Source organism: Anomalospiza imberbis, chromosome Z (genome assembly GCF_031753505.1).
Source record: "Anomalospiza imberbis isolate Cuckoo-Finch-1a 21T00152 chromosome Z, ASM3175350v1, whole genome shotgun sequence".
Classification (NCBI taxonomy): domain Eukaryota; kingdom Metazoa; phylum Chordata; class Aves; order Passeriformes; family Viduidae; genus Anomalospiza; species Anomalospiza imberbis.
The window spans coordinates 38671449-38688302 of NC_089721.1; the positions used below are offsets into that span (position 1 = coordinate 38671449).

At 37.8% G+C, this 16854-nt stretch overlaps 1 protein-coding gene across 3 annotated transcripts in view; it reads left to right on the forward strand.

Moving 5' to 3' along the window:
• Window positions 1-16854, forward strand: part of MCC (MCC regulator of WNT signaling pathway) — a 180902-nt gene that overhangs the window by 23695 nt on the left and 140353 nt on the right. For all 3 annotated transcript variants that reach the window (XM_068176000.1, XM_068176001.1, XM_068176002.1), the window contains one exon: window positions 6833-7044. In XM_068176000.1, coding sequence (XP_068032101.1) covers window positions 6833-7044 — 212 coding nt within the window. The remainder of the gene's footprint in view (window positions 1-6832; window positions 7045-16854) is intronic.

Consider the following 16854-nt stretch of genomic DNA (forward strand, 5'->3'; position numbering starts at 1 on the left):
TATTTTGTTTTCTATGTAACTATTTCCTATATGGCCAATGCCATTGTGCTGGAAAGTACTGAACCCGTGATAGTTTACATAGATGCATTTCTCCAGTAACTAAAATAAATTTGAAGAAGGTAAATTGATGGAAATTCCACAAACATTTTTTAATATATATGCTTTGAACTACTGGTTTAACAAACCCAGCTTCTTCATCCAAAAGCTATGTTGAGTAACTGGGAAATTGTAATGAGAGAAAGTTCACTGTTAACTAGATATGTCTCTGTGTTTTACTTTCTCAAAGTTTTATGAATTATCTTGTCTACTTTATGGTTTTGCTCTTGGCAAGCTTACTCACTTATCTATCCTAATTTTCATGTAGCCGTTTGATTTCTTTTTCTTAAGATTTGACATAGTTTTTGTAAGTGATAAAAATCCGCTTAGAAAAAATATGTCATGGAATGTAAAAAGTTAAAATCCAAAAGCCTAAAAAAAAGAGCTAGTATTACTCTGGTAAGTAAGAGTGGTGGTTATGTTGCGGACTGTTTCAATTTCTTTAATGTGCATTTAAGTGTTTCTGAAATTTTTGCTATAATGATACCCTGTAGTGAGTGAGGCAGGCAGCACAAAATTGGAGAATTCCTGAATTCTGAATGTACCAATGTTGGGGATACTTCACTGAACCTGAAATATAGTTGAGGTTTTATGATGATTTTGCAAAATATACCAGTAGAAAGTGCTAATGTGTGAACTTATAGTTCAGGGACAAAAGGAAGATGACATGTGAGCTGACAGCAGTCTTTTAGAGCAGAAATTATCATTGTGGTTCAGTTTTCCTCTAAGACCTAATTTCATAAAAGAGATTCCTCCCATGAATAAGTTGTGTTAGTTAGTGTGAGGTGTAGCTGTGGTTTCCTTCTCTTGGAGCTTGTTATCCTCACTCCCATGACTAATGAGAAAAGGACTGAAATAACATAGCCTAACATTGTATGTTGTGTGCAGTGTTCATCAAACTGGAAAAAAACTATGATGGGAGAAAAAAAATGTAGACAGAGATCCCACAGACTCTTGCCTTGAGATTCCCCATTTCCCATAATTGCTTTGCCCACATCAATTACTTCCTTCTCAGGTCTCTGGTCAAGTGTTGCAAAAAATTCTAGTGTCTCAAGGACTGAATGCTGAGTTGAGAACATTTCTTCCCCTCCAGAATTCTCCTAGAGCTTGTAATGGATGTACAGATAGCTTTCTGTATTTAATAAACACTCTCACCCAGCTGTGCTTGTGAGGATCAGGTATTATCATCATCACTCTGCTGCTGTGCCATTTATAGGTGTCATTCATATTGTCTTATCATCTAATGGAAAATAATAAATAAGTTTTAAAGAGTGATTCCTGTTAAATAGGAAAGTGTTACATTAGCTGTCAGGCTACCAGCTGAAGCCAGAACCTTTGACCTTTAATCCCTGTATGGAAGTGTTTTTTAGAAAACAGTGGAAATAATTGTGATAAGCTCCAAACATGACTATTATTTTCACTTTCCTAATCAGGTTGGATTAGTATAAGGTTGATCCCTTTACAGAATATAGCTTCTTTTCAGTTGTTTTGATTTACTGTACTTGGTATGTTGCTTGAGCAACTGGACCTCTATTCTGTTCCTAAATTTTCTTTAAAGTTCATTTGGGTTTTGTAATGTTTGCATCATCTTGCGAGACTTGAATTGTCTGAATGTCCAAAGATTTACTCTTTTCTTGGCTTCCTGAACAGCCTTCATTTTTTATAGCTAGACCTTCTTCTCAAAGTCCTGACTTGACTAGCAAGTGCAAAATTAGTATTAATTTTGTACATTTCCCTCTTCATTCAGTGCACTTACCTCCAAAACTATTATTACTGAAGTTGGCAGGGAGCTCTGAAATGGCTAGTGCTTTTCACTAATCTCCCTGTTGCCTTCACTGAATAATAACAATTCAAATTTCCAACTCTTTGTGATAGGTTATCACAATTTACCTTGAATGAAAGATGAGCAAAAAAAAAAAAAAAAGCTGAAAAATAGCCATTCTTTTGGTAATACGATGCATATAAATTTAAGTAGCTAAATGTCATGGCTACCTTACGGAAAACAGTGATCAGACTCCTCACTGTGTGAGGTGAATCTGTGTGACCAATGAGCTGGTTGTGTACTTACGTTGTCAGTTGTCTTCATGTTCACCACTGGCAAGTCAGACTCATTTTAGAACTTGATGCAGGGCTAATTTTACAGTACCTCTCTTTTCCTGATACCCCAGGTCCTCTCAGAAACAAATACATCTTTAGTGTCCTAGCATTCTGGTGGTTTATCTTTTCTACTATGTGAGCAATGAAGAAATCCCATTATGCTTGGTTCACCAGCATAGCCTGGTAAAAATAGCCTTTATCAAACAAAAATCTTGGCTGTATGGGCAGACTTGTATTTTTGGCAGGCATGTGTTGCAGAATACAAGCCTCCTGGGCAGAAGGTTAACTGCTGGAACATCAGATGAAACACCATTTTCTATCAGATCAGAGTGGCAGGGTGGCACCAATACCAGAACACAGACCAGAGAGCTTTGCAGGTTGTAAAGGAAGATTTAGACAGCAAGAATTCTCAGTGCAGGTGGGAATGGTATACTGTTCAGAGTAGTGTTTGTGAACCAACTTAACTTCAGTCAACTGAATTGACTAAAGTTGTTTTAAACAGCTTTGGTACAATTCACAAACTGAAATTTTATGTAATTATGGAATCTTTCATGTACCATCAAACTAAACAATCCTTTGTTATCCTTTAATACTGTATGTATTCATTCACTCTAGAAAGTGTTGTTTTAACTTTCTTACTCTGGAATTAAAGTGTTACTTACATAATTTGAAAACAATTACGTGCTCTTATATTACTAGTCTAATACAAATATTGTGCAATGAATTTATTTATGTCTTCTTTCTGTCTAATCATTGTAGTAACACCAACTTCCCAGCATGCTTATTACCTGGGAATTTTCATGATAATTTTGTTTCACTTGATACAGAAATTTCATGCTTCTTGTTATTCTAAGTGCAACTGCACAGTGAAAAGCTACCACGGGTTCTATGTTGTTCTGCAAAGACTAATCTTAAACACAGATTGATTAACTATAGGTTTCTAATTACTCGGTCAGCTATCAGCCATCATACCTAATGTTTCCTTATTTTTGATTAGTATTGTAAGAGAAGGAATTATATGTTAATTACAGCAAGATACAAGAGTTGTCTGTTAATTCCTGGTTGAATTTTTAGTTACCAGTGAAATCTCAGTTTTGACACCAGAGTTTCCCTGCAAAGCTGAGATTTGAGAGGTGCATGATCCAGGACAGCATTTTAAGAGCCAGCGTTCTGGAATCTGTTGGGAAAACAGTGGGCAAATTTAGGGATTAGAGTTAAGCCCAAAATAAAATACTGGAAATTACTTTCAGTCATCTGTCCTTCCATTTTTAGTATGTATGTCTTAAATTAGGAGTATTGACAGGAACTTTTAAGAAAACTTGGGTTAAAGATACAGTCATAATATAATAATGAAACCCCAGTGTTTCCTGATCCATCTATGACAGGTGACTTCTGTGCCAGCTGAGTGTTCAGTCTGATAGCAGATGGTGCAATCTATGAAGGCCACTTGGGTCCTGCAAACAGAACTGCTGTTCTTAATTGCATGAATGTAGAAGCTCTTTTGCAGAACAATGTTTTTTGAGTAATAGAAATGTAGTACATATTCTCTGTAGAAACATGTGCCATATTTAGCTCTGTGGAAAGAGGTGTATCCATATGATACAACGAGCTCTCTTAATTCTGTGGCTCTGCTTGCCCAGAGAGGGTTGTTTCTCCTGCTCTTGGCAGGCCTAGGAAGTGGCAGAACCGATCCTCTGCTGCCCTTGGATGCCTGAGACATTTCAGTGGCTTCAGTTTTGTGAGCTGCTGATTTTTTTGCTCTGTGGTGTTCTGTAGTTCTGTAGCCACACGAGGGCAGAGACACCCAATGTTGTGTGCAGCCACAGTGCCCTGCCTGCTGTATAAAATATTGCTGGTACCAGTATCTCAGTGCAAGTCTATTGGAAAGCTCGCAGCATGTAGCTAGATGAAGTACAGTGGTGCATGCTCTTGGTGTGAAAGTCATTGAATTAATCTTTAATTAATCTCCCTCTACCAATGGTAAGGAATCATGGTAATTATATTGGTATAAAATGTAATTATTATGCATTATTCTCTACTTCAATTTTTAAGACTAGAATATTGCACTGAGACAAGGAAACCAACTCCAGGTTTCCTAAGTCTGCTTTTCATGCATAACAGCTTCACAGGGTGTTAGGGTGTTGACCTTGTTATGTGTATTTTAGATAATTCCTGCTTGTGAGAAATAGATGTATGAAATATGTTACATTGGTAAGAAATATTCCGGTACGTTTTTTTAAGCACTCAAGCCAGGGATGGGAAGGTTGCTTCACGGTATTTCAAAACCGCAGCTGGCAGCGGGGGAGAAAAGAACTTAATTTGCAAACGAATGGACGTGGCCGGCTCGGAGATGGTTGCTTCTCCAAGGTGGTCCGAGCAACGCCCGACGACGAACACGCGATAAGTAGCCGAGAGTGAGATAACCAGAACCATCAGGGAGATACATCTGAATACCGAACTCCGGAAACACGATCTTACGGGTTCTGTTCAACTTGCCGCAGTGAAGGAGCTCCATGAATAGGTGCAGCCCAGAAAAGAAGGAAGGGACTTTGCTTCAGGCAAGAAAAACCGTATCAAAATCGCTCGGACAGAACAGTCGATGGACAGAAGAGTCGGGGTGAACATAGGGGACTCTATGCTATAGTGGTCAAACCTGTGTATCACCCAGCGCTGATCCCGGGCTCGGCACTGACCCTTTTTTGATAGTGGCTTTTAGTTGTTATTCTCTAAATTTATATTTGGACCATTTAATAAATTTTCTTTAATTAATAAATTGGAGCATTCATTTATCACAAGCTGAAACAACAGATCAGTTGCTGTCTTGCAGCCCTTCTGGCTGGTTTTCCACTTGTACTTTTGCATCTCAAACTTTTCTTGTCGAGGGGGAGACATTGTCCTAATAGTCTATTATGTAGTTTATTGGTTTTGCCTGGTAATGTACTGAGTAAGTAATAACCAGTGATTAGTAGACACTTCCATAGAATACTGGTTAATACTTGGGAGAGAAATCTAGTTCAAAAAAGGAAAAGCTTTCAAAATAATAGGATGGCCTTACAGGTAACTACTTACGGTTTGATGATTGCATGTTTGATTTAGAGTTTTGATCTAGTGTGTAGCTCTGGATTCTATTCTGACTTTCCTCTTAACCAGAGTGTATGCCTGGACAAGTCAATAATTTGTTTTTAATCTTCATTATACTATAGATGAAATTTTATCTGTACTGCCCAGGGTTATTAAATAATCTAGTGCCTGCTCTGGATTGTTTTGCCATAGGAAATGGTTGAATCTAAAACTTTACAAGATTTTAATTGGAGTGGGATATTCGTAAGGGAATCAGAAGCAGCCAGGGATGAAATAGTTACTGACAAAATTAGAAATTTTTCTTGTACTTGTTTTATGGTTTAACCCCAACTCTGTGCATAGGGAATTGGAAGGATTGTTCATGAAGAAACAGGAACCCTACAGCTTCACGATACAGAAACTTTCTGAAAGCATTCATTGTTTGTCACTTGCCACAAGATCATATCCTTATATTGATTTGTAATGAAACATCTATAATTTGAATTGAAACAAGCAATCCTGAGATAATAAAAAAGGCAGTGGTAACATAAAAAACTATAACTATACAGCTAAAAGATACACTTATTTGTTGGCATTCAGTAAACAAAAAGTTAAAGGAATTATGTTTTTCCTCTTTCGCTCTTTGATCTCTGCTGCTTTTCAATCTGATGTAAGTTACTGGTACTCATTTGTTGGTCCTTAGCCGTTCTAAACGACACTAGTTTTGCAGTGTACTAAATAACATATGCAAATGCTTTTAGTTTTCCTTCTGAATCTTGTAATTTAGTAATTCACCTATGCACTGGAAATTTTACTGCTTTTTTCCCTGATGTTATCAGCATATGCAAGGTGGGCAGTAATGGCAGTGGAGGTTTCTTTTTTCCTTCTTTCTGGAATGATGGTCAGGGTTATTCCTATGTCAGCAGAGTGCCCTGGCAGCCAAAAGGGCTGTGTCCTGGCGTGTATCAGCATCATTAGCCAGTCAAAGAAGGTGGTGGTCCTAATCTGCACTGTGTTGTTGCTGCCCCACCTTGACTACTGTGTGCATTTTTGGGTATTTTCTCAGTATGTGAAAGGCATCAAACTATGGGAATATGTCCACAGGAGGGAGCTCAAGATGGTGAAAGATCTCAAGGAGCAGCTGAGGTCACTGGGTTTGCTCAGATTGGAGAAGAGAAGGCTGAGGGGTGACCCCAGAGGTGCTGATTTCCTCTCTCTGGTGAGCAGTGACAGGACATGAGGAAAGGGAATGAAGCTGCATCAGGAAGAGTTCAGACTGGGTGTTAGGGAATGGTTGCATTCTGGAATGATGGCTTGTCACTGGAACAGGCTCCCCAGGGAGGTGGTCACAGTACTAAACCTGGCAGAATTCAAGGACCACCTGGATTATGCTCTTGGTCATGTGGTTTAGGTTTAGGCAGCCCTGTGAGGAGCAGAGAGTTGAACTCAGTGATCCTAATGTGTGCCTTCGAACTCAGTGATCCTAATGGGTGCCTTCCAACTTGAGAGATTCTGTATTTTCTTTATTTACAGAACTAGACATTCCATACTAGAATGTTTTTCCTTTTCTGCATTTTAGGTGCCTTGTCAGGAGCCAGAGAAAGCTGGGAGTATGATTCAGGAATGAGAGACCTTCAGAGTCCAGACCTCCACAGTCATTTTGTGCTACAAAAGGTGTTGGAGTATGGTAGAAGCAATGTGACTCAGCAGGCTGCTCTGCAAAGACTTCTAGCTCAGGCCTCAAATTTTAGCAACTCGGGTGGAGGAAGCTACTTAGAACTTGCTGACGCTGTAAGTGCATTTTATATTTAAGTTTGCTTTTAAGTTTTGTAGGAGGACTGGTGGTTTGTTTTGTTTTGTTTTTATTTTTGAAGAAGCATATTTTTTTCCACTCTTAGAGCCCTTATTGAAGTAATTTTTACTTTATTTTTCAGAAAACCAATGTGATTTTAGCAATAATGTAGTGTATAGTGTTTCCAAAGCTTGATAACTAAGTTGTGTCAAAAAAGCTGGGAATCTCTGAGTGGTCAAACTGAAGTTCCTAACTGATACAATTTAACAGAAGATTTGTTTATAAAAATGTCCTCCCAATTAATCTTAAGTGTGTCAGATTGCTCAAAAGTGTTGTGCAGCAGAATTCTTCACATGTTATTTCATTACTACCCACTAAGTTATTTGTTACTTCCTTTAAGCCCCTGGTGTGCTTTTTTATTTCTACAGGCAAATACTATTTTCCATTTTAAAAAGCCCACATAACTGTGTGTGCTGGTTTTGACTGGAGAAAGGTGAATTTTCTTCACAGTGACCAACTGTGATTTGGAGAACACTTTTGGAGGAGTAAGATATTATTTTCTGCTTCCTCCCCATTTGTATTGAGACTATGTTTGTATTTTAATTTTAACCCAGACATCTAATAAATGACCACCTATTTCATAGCATGTTTCTGGTTTATGTTGCCCAGAAGCTTAGGTGGAGAAGTAAAAGTTGCTAAAATGAAAGTGAAAAATTTGTAATTAAAAAAATTGCTCTCCATTGGCATGCTTGACCTTGATGAAATAGACTTCTAGTTCATGATATCATAAAATAATTTAAGCTGTAAGGGAAGCCTTAGGAGGTTGTCTGGTCCAACATCCTACTCAAAATGGAAGTGATTGCTGACAACAGAGGAAAATCAATGTATTCCAGCCACATTATTTAAAAAGAAAAAGATTAAAAGTATCTTGACAATGCTTGCAAAAGCTTTCTTGTTTTACCCAAGTTCCTAAACATGAGCTGATATAGGACCTGTTTACATATGCAGAGTAAAAAAAGGTAGATATTAAAAATTCCTTAAGAGGGAAAAGAGTTTAAGAAAATTGGTATTTTCTTAAAGGAATTGTGTCCTCATTTTTCCTAGGGAGTATAATAAGAGATCAGCTGTGGTTCAATCATGAGCTCACTCAGAAGCATATGGGAGCAGAAAATAAGCAGGCACACATGTATTATAAAGAGAATAATATGGGTGGATTGAGAGATTATAGGCCATTTAGTTCCATTACTTGTGGGGAAACAAAAGCAATTTTAAGTGAGAGCAGAGAACATGCAGATTTGTAAAAGAATAATCAAGTCCATCCAATATAATACCTCCTTTAAGGGGAAATGGAAGACAAACAATACACATTGTGTTTCTCTGGTAAAACATCTGACCCTGCCTTGAGTGATGCTCTCATCATTAAGGCAAGAAACATAATATAAGTGTAACTATTGATGGTTGTGCGATGATGATTCAGAGGTTTTGTGCTGTCACACATTTACAGAGATAGGATACAAAGCTGCATACGCAGTATTACTCAAGAATGCACAATGTGATGGCTACTGCATTGCTACGACACTTAGAAATTTAAAAAATAAAAATGCAGGAGGCTTATAAAAAATACAGATTCCCAGGTTTCATAGCTTTCTGAGTCAGAGGAGGACATCAGGAAAAGTTTTTTTACCCCCAGGGTGGTTGAGCACTGGAAAAGCTTCCCTGAGCAGTGGTCACAGCACCAGCCTGACAGAGTTCAAGAACTGTTTGGACAATGCTCTTAGGCACATGGTTTGACTCTTGGAGTGTTTTGTACAGGGCCAGGAATTGGACTCGATGATCCTGACTGGGTCCCTGCCAACTCAAGATATTCCATGATTCAGTGATCTCTGTATTGCTTCTATGCTTGCTGTCATGAAAGATGCCTGATCTTTGTTTTAATCTGTTACACTTCTGCTTTAGAGTATTTCTTCTGTGCTTTTCAAAACCACACTAGAGTCATCAGTTTCTTGTTTATATGTAGATGAATACAAGAACATCTTCATTTGACTCCTGCTGAGCACTGGTGTCATGGGTCATATGTAAATTTTTGCTTTGGCTTTATTAAAATGGAGAGAGAAAGGAGTGAGAGAAAATTGAGAGATTATTTACCTTGGGTTTCAGTATTTATTAATCCTTCTGCAAAATTTAATACTATAGGGCATGCTTTCTGCAGTCTAAATTTAGGCTCTTCGAAGAGATAAACATAGCCTTCACAGAGCTGAGATTTAAGAGAGGTTCTTCCTTCTCTGTTTCTTTCTCAGATCTTTTACTGAGCTGTGTTTGCCACACTGGAAGCAAGCTGCTCCCTAGCATTCATTCTCAGATATTACAGATCTCAGCTTTCCCATTCCTAAAAGTTGAATTCAGTTAATTAGTCAAGTGTCAATTCTTGTTATTAATGTCCTAGTTTACTTTCTGGCAAGTTTTTTTTAGCCTCATTTTGATTTTAAACTGTGCAGTCAGGCTAAAGACATCCCTTGTGGTGATAATGTACTCCTACAGCATAGCTTATATATCCCTCAGTCAAGACAGAAGGTGTCCATGCTGTCCTTAACATTTAGGATTTTTCCATTTGTAAAAGCTAAATGAACATCAGTCCACTATGCATAGGAAAGAAAATAATTTTATAAGGGAAACTTTTTTTAAAATGCATTTTTATATTTTTGGGAACATGCAGCTCTACAGCATTTTATGAAAACATAATGCCTGCCCTGAAGCATTATTCTTCATCACAGGAGTGATGCAATTTTTTAAACAGTGCTGTTTGAAATTTAGCCATTTATACTCATTTATATGTGTTCTGGTTTGAAAGCAAAACTAGTGAGAGACTCTAAGTCAGAAATACAATTTATTGGGAAAAGGGAAAAGAAACAAAATACATGCAAGAATACAAAAGGAAGACCACTGATAAAGTCAGAATACAACCCGACACCCCTTTGGCCAGACTGTTGGTCACAGTCCAAATTGGAGTGGCTGCAGTCCTCCTGGAGTGGCAGATGTGGTTTCTGTTGGAGCAGTGGTCCTGTAGAAAAGGTGTAGTCGTCCAGTGGAAACCCTAGCTGTGTCCTCTTGGAAACTTGTGGGAAGACTGCCTGCCTGTCTGTCTGAAAATCCCAGAATATATCTAGGCGGGAATGCTTGGCTCCTCCCCCCTGTGTGGAGCATCTCACAATGGGCTGATATCATTCTGAGTCATGAGGTGGGTCCTTAGTCACCTGTTAAACAGAAACGGCTTTTGAGGGAGCTTTCTTTGAGTCATGTGGTAAGACATTGATGGGCCTATTAACAGGAGATAAGGAAAACTGCCCAGAAGACAACTGCTGCACAGATGGCGATAGAAAACACCCTGCTTCTCAATCTTGGACATTATGTCTCTATCATTGTTAATTTTGTATCATTTTGCTATAATTTGATTTATCAAGCCGTGTTCAAATTCAGCTTTTGTTTTACCTAAATAATTTATTCTGTAATCTTTATAGGGTGTTAATCCCTTTCAGCATTTTCCAGATTTGCATTATTAAACTTAAATATTAAGAACTCATTCCTCTTTATAACTCTTTACGCTTGGTACCAACATTTATGACTAAAATATTAACCTTTCACATGACTTGTCACCATTTACTGGTGATGTACCTATTTGTGCCAATAAGTGTCCTCATGTGTGTTTGTGTTTGGGAGCTGTAAATAAATTAAATCTTCATGGACAGAAAAGAATGCAAGCGTTTCGAAGGATTTGTTGGTGCATGTGGATGTTTGGGAGCAGCCATGGGATCTCAGTGTGCACCCTACAGTGCTACAAGGAGAGATGGAATTCTGATCCAGCACATGCAGTATTGCTGTTCTATGAAAACATCACACAGGCAATATCTCAATATAATAGGCATATTTCACATTAAAATTCCACTGAAGTTTAATAAGCAGAAGAAATAAGATTTGCTTAATTCCCTTTTCATATTCTCTTTGCATGTGATTAGAATACACTTTTTTAATAGAATGTGTGCATATAAATGGTAATGCATGTATGTGTGCCTAAAGCTGGTTTCTGTTCCCTAATTGAGGTTTGAAGATGAATGTATTTATTGTCAGAAGGTAACTTCATTTACATAAATAAAAAACCCATTGGGTCTGTTTCATTTGCCTCAATGATAAGATCTCTATTATTTTAGCTGGAAATACATCTGGTCTGCCGAGAAAAGTCTTTAAAATGTGACCCCAAGTATGTTGATATGTGGTATTTTTTTAACTATCCATTCCCTGGTCTGGTGAGATTCAGAACACTTTGATTTTTCCATCCAAAGACACTCCTGCTGTGCTAGAACCTCTTGGACAGCACCTTCCTTGGCAGAACTTTTTTACTTGGAAAAGATTTGATGAGAATATGGTTGTCTTACAGAGGGGAAGGGTACAGCTGTATTTTTGAGAACAGAGTGTGGTAGAATTTCGTTATGACCATGTTTTAGGAGGCTGTGTTGCTATTTCCTCCTCAATGCAGCAATGCCACATATGTGGTTATTCTTAGTTAGAGAGAAGAGCTTATTTACAGAGTTGCCAGAATTACTTCCAGCAGCATCTCACTCTTCTGGCCAACCACAAAGTGTGCATAATCCTGCTTTTTATCTTGTGCAGGGCTGTCAATGCAAGATGGATGTGTCTAGGTGGGAGGGTGTTGTTGCAGACTGCTCCACCTGCCAAATCTGCACTTCTCATCTCAAGAGGAGCTGGTTTTTGGAATGTGTCTATCAAGTACAAACAGCAAACTAGTACAAAAATGTTCTTAATGCATCTTCCTGTAACTGCTCTGGTATATGCTCTTACATATCTCCCCCTGTCTGATTTGCATGTGTTTGAATCTCATCTGGAGATACTAAAGACAGCACTGGGGCTGAGAATGGACTGTTAATTTGCATATTCGTGACAAAATATGCTTTATGTACAGCAGAATTAAAGCAACTAAACTGGATTTAGTTCTAGCTATGGACTCTATCAAATGCAGATACCATCTCTATTGTGTACATAGCCCAGCAGTTTGTAAAGTACAAAGTTAAACTGAAAATACATGTAACAAAGCAACATATAGTTGTGTTAGCATTAGCTTCTCAGCATGATCACTAGCAGTTGAGAACTCAATGTCTTTGTTTTAGGAAGCGTCATGTTATCAGACAATAGATATTCTTACTGCAATACCTTTTTATTAGTCAGACTCAGTGAATGTCTGCCTTGCTGATTTTTCTTCCTGGAGAGCATTGAGCTGCAAGTTATGACAGACAGAACCACTGTTTTGAGAAGGCTATTCTTTTTAGTTGACATAGTTTATACTGAGCAATAGTACTCTGAAAGTCTCTATTGCATTTTTCAGGAACACATGACTTTTCCTTTCCTACCTGGATCTGCTCCTTAATCAGACAAACCTAATGTGCTGTGGTCTACTTATATTAATAGCTTTTGTGTATAAAAGAGCACACTTAATATTATCATTGTGTTTACATTTATGTCAGGCTGTAGTGAGGCTTGTTCTGGATAATTGCTTCAAACATTATCTATGCCCTGCTTCATCCTGAGTCACAATAAGCATTTATATGCTCTGAGGTACATGTAAGTGTAAATTAAGTGATTTACATGTAAATTCCATACTGCTGTCACGTTATTGAGCATATAATAGTTTCTTGTAATTCCTTAATGTTAAAAAATGTACTTAGTACTTTAGAAGTAGAATATCTCAGAGGTGCTTGGTATATGGCGTATGCTCATATGTGATATTCTGTGATGAAATTCAAAGCACTGAATTTAATGTCTTTGTCTGGTCCTTTCTCCAGCACATCGGGCAATTTGACAATACATCAATTGTTCTGTTACTTCTTACCTTACCTCCTACCTTGACTGTTGGATAGCCAGCTGATATTTCTACTGTCCTTTGCTGTGTGACTATCAGGGCATGTGCCTACATGACCAACAGTCTTTCACTACAAAGACTGAAGTTCACATTACCTGATGGTAAAGGATGTCTGCTTGTTCATCTTATATATGCAAACTTTTATGTGGCACAAGTCAGTGTAATGTTAATGTGTTTAGAGGTTAAAAATTATACTGCTTAAAAACATGGTATCATTCACCCTCCAAAAAGATGTACACCTCATCTGTGCTGTGTGATTTTTTTTTTTTTTAGACTACATTTTGGGCTCATTTTAACTAAGCAAGTAAATGTAGATTTTAAAATTGACTCCTTAGAAACAGGAAGGATTGTCTGGTTACATAAGAAAGCAAAGCTACTTTTGCAGGGGATGAGGGAAAAAGGGATTCCTAGAGATTTGTGGCAGTCTAGGGATACTCTTGTATCTCTCCTAAATGTGAACCATTTTCTCTTTTGCTAATTTACAGGCATTAGTTGTAAATTAAATGGTAATCCTGTGGAAATTATTTTGGGAGATGATCTTTTAAGGGAAAGTAGCAAGAAGTCTGAAAATAAAATTGTACTGTGAGAAAGGGAATTCCGTGGTTGGTTTGTAGGCTACTTTTGTTTGGTGTAGCTGTTATGAGAATCTACTTCAAAATTTCTCATTTAATTTCTGACACTTTTATGGTTTTAGAACTCATTAATATTGCTTTGTCCTTTTCTGGCAAAGTCTGCCCCTTTTATCCCAACCCTTCTCTCCAAATCTACTCTGTTTTAAAATAATTTTATTTTTGCCTTAGTGTGGGAAGCTGTGCTCCTTCAGCTTCCCCACCCCTTCCCTTGCAGTCAGGAAAATGGGCCCCAAAGCATCAGATATCCCATGCTCTCAAGGCATTTATTTTTGAATGGGACAAAGTAATGTCTTTCTAGCCCTCTGCATGAGGCTACTGTGGATAGGAAATACTTAGATTTTATGTATTTTGAGGAATTTATCCAGTACATAGGCACTTTGTGGGATGTGTTGGAATTTGGTTGCTTGTATAGAGACTGCTTTTTCATGAGTTATATTCCATATTTGGAGCATATCTGGGGTCTCTGTTCCATATTTGGGAACTAGTACATACAATAAACCACACGAGCTTCCACTCTTCCTCTTCTCCCCTTGCAGCCATGCTTTTCCCATATTCTGTATGCAATTTCTTTTTCATGTCAATAAAAATCATCGCTACAGAAATGTAGTCTAATCATGCCTTCAGTCTACTGAAATAGGTAGAAAGAACTGAAATTGAAGATTCTAGTGGTGTGGACAGTTGAGCCTACTACAAAAGCTTTGTGCCCAGGATAATCTTGCCTTCTGTGTATGTGCTTCCAAACCAAGCATAGTTTCCTTTCTGCCAGGCTAAAAATAGAATCCAAGAATTCCATTAAAACAAGAACTGATTATCGGAATATAGATTCAGGAGGTTTGGCTTGTCCAAAAGCAGGCACAATGGCAGTTTTGTCTGACAGACTTTATGTTTAGGGGTGTGGGAAGCTGTTAGCTTTTTGATCTCAAGCCAGCATTGTAATGGACCTTGTTTGTCTCAAGCAGGCATCAGCTGTAATGGGATTATGCATTTTGTTTGTAGAGGCCTGGCTTCTATAGCCCTCTAAAATCATTGTCAGTTATTAGATTTTCTCTTAAAATTGACGTTCTGGATTAGGTCTGCCAGGACTCATCTATTTTATATGAAGTGTTGTTTTGCTGTCTTTTGAATTTCCAACATTATAACAGAGATAGAGGTGAGCAAATGGCAAATTATATATATATATATATATATATTTAAAATTCTGTTACTATTTCCATCTGCAAACAATCATAGCACAGTGTGATGGGTGTCACCACAGGTCACATTTGTTCAGGCAGACTATTAATAGATCTTTTTTGACTTTTTTGAGGCTTTTAATTGGCTCTTTTACATGACAGTCGAACAGTCTCTTACAAGCATATGACAGAGATGAAGTGCAGAGAGTGATGGGTTTTGACCTAGTTTGGGTGATGTGAAATGGCATATGGCAATCAGGCACTGTAGGAAAGAGGGTCTTAACAAGGGTGTTTAAGTAGATGTTTTGAAGGTTTCAAAACTTCTGATTTAACTTAGTTGCAAGGACTTTGTATTTTTTCCCTCATTGCTCAGAAAATGCCCTTATGTATCCAATTTTCTTTGCTGTACTCAAGGGAGCTCTAGTTCTAGTGCAGGTGTTCAGATATTTTTGCTTTTCCAAATCCAGTTGTCTGAGATGAAGAGCAATTCACCTGGTACAATGGGCCAGCATCATTGCACACAGCTATACAGAATATAGTGTTAATATTGTTATTATTAGCAGTGGCAAGCTGAGTCTGAGGGCCAGGGTTAGTCTGGTGGAGCAAGATTACCCTCCTGCATTCTGGTGTGCCAGAAAGATTACCACCTACCTCTTGTCACAGGGTTTTCTTTTTCACCAGATTTTCTGCTTGCTCTCTGAGTGTGAGCTGCTGACTTTAGTTTAAGTTGGCAATGCTGGACTTCGGTGAGTCCTCATTTTTTAAAAAGATGGGGAGATGACTCATTGCCCTTTTTCTTACACATACACTAGCCCCTTGTGTTCTGGTTACATGTAATACAGGATTTCGGTAATAAAGTGAAAATCTTCATTGCAGTGCACAGTTGAAAATGGACTCCCTTAAGTACTTTTGCAATTCAGTGCTAGTTTAGTTATAACGGAGTAATCAGCTGTTATCCTGCCAACCCAGAGAGGCAAGGCAGAGTTCCCATAGAAACCTGTCAGTGACACAGTAAAATTCATCAAGATGCTCCTGTTCCTTGGAATTGTTTCTCTGCCACTGTCAGGCCTGAGACACTGACCTGAGGCTGTGCAAGATGCTGCCACTGTTAAAACACCCCACTCCTCTTTGTGTTGTGATGTTTTTTAAATGACTGTGTGGGTGTCAGCACAGCTGTTTTGGGGAACTGTTTTGGTTCTAGTACTGTGAAAATGGGAGGGGAGTACTTATACACATGTGCTCTTTGTAAATACTGTTCTTTATGTTAAAAATTGTTTCAGCATGATTGCTCCATTTTGGGCTAGAAATCTACATTATCACTTCTCATCTGAGAGACAGTTTATGACTGTTGATGTGTTGCAGTGAATTAGTAAACTCCAACTCCACTTTTCTTTCTGATATGAAGCAACCAAAGTAAATTTTGCTTTTTCAGGAAGGGCATTGTCTGTTCTGTGAAGAGTTCATAATTAACTAAGTTCACCTCACTGAGATACTCAAGTGAGGTTCATGCCTTTAAGCCAAATAGCCATCTGTAATTTCCTGCACTGAGTTTTTTATTCATTTACCTGCTTGAAGCTATAATTTTAGGAATGTGACTGGAGAAAAATACATTGAATCTTTCTATTCTTTGAATTTTTAAGAGATTATAAATACCTATTATTGTTTGAATCTAATTTTTACATAAATACTGATTTTCTGATATACATTATAGAAAAGGAGGGAAAAGTCTTTGTTTCTGTAGCACCCACATGGGTGGTAGGTGTTTTTTCTTAATCATGAATTATCTTGTGCCAGGATTTTGAATTGTGAAGGCAGAACAAACAAGACTTATTTTTGTATGAGACATGGGGTTGTTTATTTTACTTGGTTTAGTTGGTTGATAGAGCCTTATCTGAAAGTAAACACTAGAAACAATAAGCAAATAATTTCTTAAAGTAAGAGACTATCCAGATGAGGCCTGAAAATAAAAAATATTTTAGTTCTGCAGTCATCTGAAGTAACTGTAAGTGGCTTGAGAAAGATGTCTTGGTATGTCAAATCAAATAAAACCATACAAGAAAGAGTGATCATAAATGCTGA